Source organism: Lampris incognitus, chromosome 11 (assembly GCF_029633865.1).
Source record: "Lampris incognitus isolate fLamInc1 chromosome 11, fLamInc1.hap2, whole genome shotgun sequence".
Lineage (NCBI taxonomy): Eukaryota > Metazoa > Chordata > Actinopteri > Lampriformes > Lampridae > Lampris > Lampris incognitus.
In genome coordinates, this window is record NC_079221.1 from 55862705 (window position 1) to 55870942 (window position 8238).

The window sequence follows — 8238 nt, forward strand, 5'->3', positions numbered from 1 at the left end:
AAGAAAAGGAGACAGGTGACATTCGAGATTGGAGACTTGGTTCGGCTGAGAACTCATCCACACTCTGATGCATCCGCCGATTTCACTGCCAAATTGGCCCTCTTGTACAAGGGTCCCTACGGGGTTGATCAAGTGATGTCGGACTTGAATTAGTTGTCTAGGGTCTCAGACAATTCCAACGCTGGGGTTCATCATGTGTCCAACTTCCTACCCTTCTTCACTTGGGGAGGTGATGCACAATCTTCACAAAATCCTTCTCTGACAGCAGCAGAGACTGACCGTGGTGAGTCGGATGGCTGGAGAAATTATGAGGAGGAGGAATATGGGTTTGACATCCTCTCTGGCAAAGGGGAAGCCATTAGCCCTCCGGATTGGGAAAGTGATGAGCTCCTGGCAGTGCTGGAACAGTCGGCGAGCCTTGGTGTCTCACCAGTGGAGACAGATGTGGAGGAACGTAGGCCGCTGACCTCACTGACTCACGCTCACTCTTTTTTTTTCTTTCCAATTTTTCCCCTTTTCTCCCCAATTGTATCTGGCCAATTACCCCCTCTCTGCCAATCCGGGGAGCGCCCCGACTGATCAGAGGAGGTGCTAGTGCAGCGACCAGGACAAATACCCAGATCCGGCTTCCCACCCACAGACACTGCCAGCTGTGTCTTGTAGGGACGCCCGACCAAGCCGGAGGTAACACGGGGATTCGACCTAGCGATCCCGTGTTGGTACACAACGGAATAGACTACTATGCTACCCGGACGCCCCAGATACTCTTTTAGGCCAAGACACATACCTAGAGTGACCTCTAATTGGGCCTCTAACCACTGGTCTCATCCTCATTTTGCTCAGAAGTTTGATTTGTGAGTTGAGGGCCTTTTCTTTTTTTGTTTTTTGGGGTTCAGTCCTTTGTTTCATTCTTATTTAGGACCTGTTTTCACACAAGTGGTTTCATCTAACCACTAGTGGTTCGTTGTTGTTTTGTTTTTGTTTTTTGTTTAGCCTGGCGCTTAGTCGACTAAGTAGTTTAACGTGTGAGCAATTTCAGCATTTTCACTGTGCTCTGTTTTCTTTGAAGATTTGGTTATAAGAATTTCTCTTTGGTATAACAAAGAGGAAAACGCCTGCAGAGTGTTGGACATGGGGATACTGGTTTTGAGCTTTGTGCTGGGGAAGTCCTTCATTTTTATCAAAACACTAAATTTAGCCGGGGCATTTGAGTCCCTCTCCTGTCTAGTGAGGTCCGAGGACGGCCCTTGATGGGGGGGGGGTATGTAATGATCGCTGCCTAGGCGTCCATTTTGTGACGTAATAATTCTGTTGTGAGGGAGTTCCGGTTTTATTGTGGTAATGGGTAGACGCTCGTGTGAACCGTCGTCACCAAGTTTTGTAATAATCCCCTTTTTGGTGCTGAAACCCTGCCCTGTATCACAACAACATCTGTCCCCAATAAAACCACAGCTGACGTATGAAGCTGTTTGTCTGGGGTTCATCCATTCCACTGTACTGACTCCGCGGAGATCACCCCGATCTCTACAAAGGCCTCTGTCAAGAGACACGTTCATGAAACCATTATAATCACTATCATAACACTAGCTAATTGCTCCGGTCTCAAAAAAACAAAAGGTCCTTATGAGTAAAACTGGTCATTTTCATTTCCCATTCGAGAACCTACAAAAAAGACTCTGGCCGATCGCCAGGGGGTCGGCCCCCTGTAGTCGAGCGATTAGCGACGTCGCCTCGTGCTGCAGTACAACTCGGATCGAATCCCGCAGCGGGCGGAAGTGTGCTCGGCTACACTGGTGGCAGCGGTGGGATCCGGAAACGTGCAGATCCTGAGAAGTCTTTTCGGAGCGCGGGAATAACGAAGCGCGCGCGCGCGCGCGCGCGCGCGCGGGGGGGCTTCCGGGAGAGGGCGATTGCCCTAACCTACAAAAAAAAGCACTCACTGGCCGATCGCCAGGGGGGCCGGCCCCCTTTAGTGGAGCGGTTGGCCGATGTGGCCTCGTGGTGCAGCACAAGCCGGATGGAACCCCGCAGCGGGCGGAAGTGTGCTCGGTTACGGTTGTCTTGACGGTTTAAAATCTTCTGTTGTGACGACCTGTCACTGAATAGTTTAGACCAGGGGCGGATCTACAGGGTGTCCCAGGGTGCCACCTCTGGGACACAGTCTTGCCACCCCTGTTGCCATCTCAAACAGAAGTCGCCGATTTAGAATCCCCCCTCCCCCTCACAGGCGCGGATCTACAGGGTGGCGAGGGATGGCAGCTGCCACCTCTGGCACACAGTCTTGCCACCCCTTTGCCACCCCAGGAAAAACTCTCTAGATCCACCACTGTAAAGTTTAGACCTGCGTATTAAGGACTATCAAGAACATATGCCAGTAAACACCGTGAATCCAGGTGTCCTAGTAGTTGCATGTGGACGTGAATCTGCAGAAACGGGACATGTGCGGGCATCACCACTGTGGTCGGACAGACGTGACGGGAACGTGAGGACAGCAGCGGGTGAGTCACGGCGGAGCAGCACACGAGCTTTCAATTAAAACAGCAGGGACTGCTCGCGCACAGTTCATTGCCCTGGGACATAATGTTTAAACATTCCTCTCTCTCTCTCTCTGTGCGTGCGTGTGTGCGTGTGCGTGTGCGTGTGCGTGTGTGTGTCAGTAGATATAGCGCAGAGCAAGTCTGCTGTCGCATCACAGTGGTTTGGGCTGCAGACCTGATCAGACCAGACCAGACCAGACCAGACCGTTCTCACCTGGAGCACCTGAGAAGACATGAGGCTCTGCTCCTGCGCTGGACCTCCGTGTCTCCTGCTCGCCCTGCTGCTGCTCCTGGCTCTTCATGGCAAAGCCAACCAGGAGACCCCCCAGGAGAGGCACTACTACATAGCCGCTGTCCAGATCGACTGGCACTACTCCGGAAACGGATCAGAGTAAGAGAGCGTTTCTGATTTAACACGACGCGTCGATACTTGTTGTGCCGTCTTTCTCCGTGAGCGATAGGGGTGAACTTCCACTTCCTGCGGCTGGATTTACTACAGTTCAGATAAAGCAGCACCGTCCGTGTTATTTCATCTTCTTTATACACCCTCCATTGATCCAAACGGGGCACTGATGCCGTCGTAGCAGCAGGCAAGAACAGAACCGGTCCAGTACCTCACACGAGGGCACTTACAAATAAACCCCAAGGCTGATAAAACAGTTAAAACGGAATCGACTGGACGTGTACAAGTAAGTGAGGCCCTGAGGTACTACCATATGTACTACACAGGAATAATAATACAAGTAACAATGTAATACCATATGTACTACACAAGAACAGTAACAATGTAATACCATATGTACTACACAGGAATAATAATACAAGTAACAATGTAATACCATATGTACTACACAAGAATAATAATACAAGTAGCAATGTAATACCATATGTACTACACAAGAATAATAATACAAGTAACAATGTAATACCATATGTACTACACAAGAATAATAATACAAGTAACAATGTAATACCATATGTACTACACAAGAACAATAATACAAGTAACAATGTAATACCATATGTACTACACAAGAATAATAATACAAATAACAATGTAATACCATATGTACTACACAAGAATAATACAAATAACAATGTAATACCATATGTACTAGATAATAATAATACAAATAACAATGTAACACCATATGTACTACATAATAATAATACAAATAACAATGTAATACATATGTACTGTATGATAATAATACAAATAACAATGTAATACCATATGTACTAGATAATAATAATACAAATAACAATGTAATACCATATGTACTACATAATAATAATACAAATAACAATGTAATACCATATGTAATAGATAATAATAATACAAATAACAATGTAATACCATATGTACTAGATAATAGTAATATAAATAACAATGTTATACCATATGTACTACATAATAATAATACAAATAACAATGTAATACCATATGTACTACATAATAATAATACAAATAACAATGTAATACCATATGTACTACATAATAATAATACAAATAACAATGTAATACCATATGTACTACATTATAATAATACAATTATTAATGTAATACCATATGTACTACATTATAATAACACAATTATTAATGTAATGCCATATGTACTACATTATAATAACACAATTATTAATGTCATGCCATATGTACTACACTATAATAATACAATTATTAATGTAATGCCATATGTACTACATTATAATAATACAATTATTAATGTCATGCCATATGTACTACATTATAATACAATTATTAATGTAATACCATATGTACTACTTTATAATAATACAATTATTAATGTAATACCATATGTACTACTTTATAATAATACAATTATTAATGTAATGCCATATGTACTACATTATAATAATACAATTATTAATGTAATGCCATATGTACTACATTATAATACTACAATTATTAATGTCATGCCATATGTACTACATTATAATAATACAATTATTAATGTAATGCCATATGTACCAGATAATAATAATACAATTATTAATGTCATGCCATATGTACTACATTATAATACAATTATTAATGTAATACCATATGTACTACTTTATAATAATACAATTATTAATGTAATACCATATGTACTACTTTATAATAATACAATTATTAATGTAATACCATATGTACGACATTATAATAATACAATTATTAATGTAATACCATATGTACTACATTATAATAATACAATTATTAATGTAATACCATATGTACTACTTTATAATAATACAATTATTAATGTAATACCATATGTACTACATTATAATAATGCAATTATTAATGTAATACCATATGTACTACATTATAATAATACAATTATTAATGTAATACCATATGTACTACATTATAATAATACAATTATTAATGTAATACCATATGTACTACATTATAATAACAAAAATTATAATGTAATGCCATGTGCACTACTTACAAACAAACAAGTGATGTTTACATGATGTATGCACGGTGTGTGTGTGATGTGTACGTGGTGTGTGCGTGGTGTGCATGGTGTGTGCACGCTGTGTGTGTGTGTGGTGTGTGTGTGTGTGTGTGTGTGGTGTGTGCGTGGTGTGTGTGTGTGTGTGTGTGTGTGGTGCCAGTATGTACACAGTGCCGTGCAGGAGGAGATAAGGCAGGACGCAGGCTTCCTGATAACACCAGAGTGTGTGAGAGTGTATGTGATGACGGGTTATGTGTGAGAGTGTATGTGGTGACTGGTTAAAAGGATTTGATGACGTCATGAGTCCGTGTTGTACTCTTTACATACGACAGGCCGATCCACAACGATGTTGGGAGATACTGTGTTTTCCGCGGTACTCTGATGTGTGACGTGGTTGCCCTGCGTGCAGTCTTTGGCGTTATTGTCTGGGGCGGTCTGTGGTTCTTCAGCCTTCACAGGAAGACACAACAACGAGTTGTTCAACACTGTGTCGACTCTCTGAACACGTGCTCATCTACACTGTAGACACACCATGTTGGTAATACCCGTGTTTTGTGTGTTTTGTGTGTTCTCGTCCCCCGTCTGTGTTTTCCACCGTTGGTCTGCAGGGGTCCCACCTACAGGAAAGTGGTCTTTAGGGAATATGAGAAAAACTTCACGCAGCCTAAGCCTCATCCATCCTGGCTAGGTAAATACCCTCCTCTCAATGTCTCCAGCCAGCCAGACAGACAAGAAAAGAGGGACACGCCCGTGCTGCCTTTGGTAACACTGTATCACTACACTGTATAACTACACTGTATAACCACACTGTATAACCACACTGTATAACTACACTGTATAACTACACTGCTTACCACACTGTATAACCACACTGTATCACCACACTGTATAACCACACTGTATAACCACACTGTATAACTACACTGTATAACTACACTGTATCACTACACTGTATAACTACACTGTATAACCACACTGTATAACTACACTGTATAACTACACTGTATAACCACACTGTATAACTACACTACATAACCACACTGTATAACCACATGGTATAACCACACTGTATAACCACACTGTATAACTATACTGTATAACCACACTGTATAACTACACTGTATCACTACACTGTATAACCACACCGTATAACTACACTGTATAACTACACTGTATAACCACACTGTATAACTACACTGTATCATTACACTGTATAACCACACCGTATAACTACACTGTATAACCACACTGTATAACCACACTGTATAACTACACTGCATAACCACACTGTATAACCACACTGTATAACTACACTGTATAACCACACTGTATAACCACACTGTATAACTACACTGCATAACCACACTGTATAACCACACTTTATAACTACACTGTATAACCACACTTTATAACTACACTGCATAACCACACTGTATAACCACATGGTATAACCACACTGTATAACTACACTGCACAACCACACTGTATAACTACACTGTGTAACCACACTTTATAACTACACTGCATAACCACACTGTATAACCACATGGTATAACCACACTGTATAACTACACTGTATAACCACACTGTATAACTACACTGTATAACCACACTGTATAACCACACTGTATAACTACACTGCATAACCACACTGTATAACCATACCGTATAACCACACTGTATAACCACACTGTATAACCACACTGTATAACCACATGGTATAACCACACCGTATAACCACACTTTATAACTACACTGCATAACCACACTGTATAACCACATGGTATAACCACACTGTATAACCACACGGTATAACTACACTGTATAACCACACTGTATAACTACACTGCATAACCACACTGCATAACTACACTGTATAACCACACTGTATAACCACACTGTATAACTACACAAATGAAGCATTAGTTAATTATTAGTAACTCCTAATTCATCATTTGTAAAGCATTTGTAAGTATTTGCAAAGTATTTGTAAAGCACTTGTAAAGCAATACATGCACCAATGGTTAGTGTGTTAATAGATGTTTTATAAATACTTATTAATACTGCAATTCATGATTAGTTCAGGTAGTTACTAGTTGCTGGTTAAGTATTTTGTATGAGCTCATCTAAAGTGAGGTCTATCTATGCCTTACAAAGCATTTACACGTGAGTTTGAAAGGCCAGCAGCACCTTGAGACTCACAAAAGTCTAGAGGAAGGACCATAAGAGCCTTTAAAAAGTACATGATTAACAAACTATTTAGATGTACATGAATTGCAGTATTAATACGTATTTATAAAACATCTATTAACACACTAACCATTGGTGCACGTCTTGCCTTACAAATGCTTTACCACTGCTTTACAACTGCTTTACAACTTTTACAAATACTTTACAAACACTTAACAGCTGCTTTACAAATACTTTACAAATGCCTAACAACTGCTGTATAAATACTTTACAAATGCTTTACAGCTGCTTTACAACTGCTTTACAAACACTTTACAACTGCTTTACAAACACTTTACAACTGCTTTACAAATACTTTACAACTGCTCTACAACTGCTTTACAACTGCTCTACAAATGCTTTATAACTGCTTTACAACTGCTTTACAAATGCTTTACAACTGCTTTACAACTGCTTTACAACTGCTCTACAAATGCTTTATAACTGCTTTACAACTGCTCTACAAATGCTTTATAACTGCTCTACAAATGCTTTACAACTGCTTTACAACTGCTCTACAAATGCTTTATAACTGCTTTACAACTGCTCTACAAATGCTTTATAACTGCTCTACAAATGCTTTACAACTGCTTTACAACTGCTCTACAAATGCTTTATAACTGCTTTACAACTGCTTTACAACTGCTCTACAAATGCTTTATAACTGCTTTACAACTGCTTTACAAATGCTTTACAAAAACTTTACAACTGCTCTACAACTGCTCTACAACTGCTCTACAACTGCTTACAACTGCTTTACAGCTGCTTTACAAAAACTTTACAACTGCTCTACAACTGCTCTACAACTGCTCTACAAATGATGAAGCCGTAGTTCCTAGTGGTTGGCCAGTGCTTCGTTTGCCCCGCCTCTTCTTCATACGGCACCGTGACAGTTTGTGCCAGTAGCTTGACTCGGGGATCGACTGTCGAATTCTTGACATCGCTGAGTGAAACACTGAAGTGAATCAAACGCCAGCGTTACAAAGGAAGCTGCGTGAACGGGA

The 8238-nt window shown here is 40.5% G+C and overlaps 1 protein-coding gene across 1 annotated transcript in view; it reads left to right on the forward strand.

The window, feature by feature from the left end:
* The first annotated feature begins 2768 nt into the window (after nt 1-2768).
* Nucleotides 2769-8238, forward strand: part of f5 (coagulation factor V) — a 49560-nt gene continuing 44090 nt past the window's right edge. The window contains exons 1-2 of the mRNA XM_056289422.1: nt 2769-2928; nt 5614-5693. Coding sequence (XP_056145397.1) covers nt 2771-2928; nt 5614-5693 — 238 coding nt within the window. The 5' untranslated portion in view covers nt 2769-2770. The remainder of the gene's footprint in view (nt 2929-5613; nt 5694-8238) is intronic.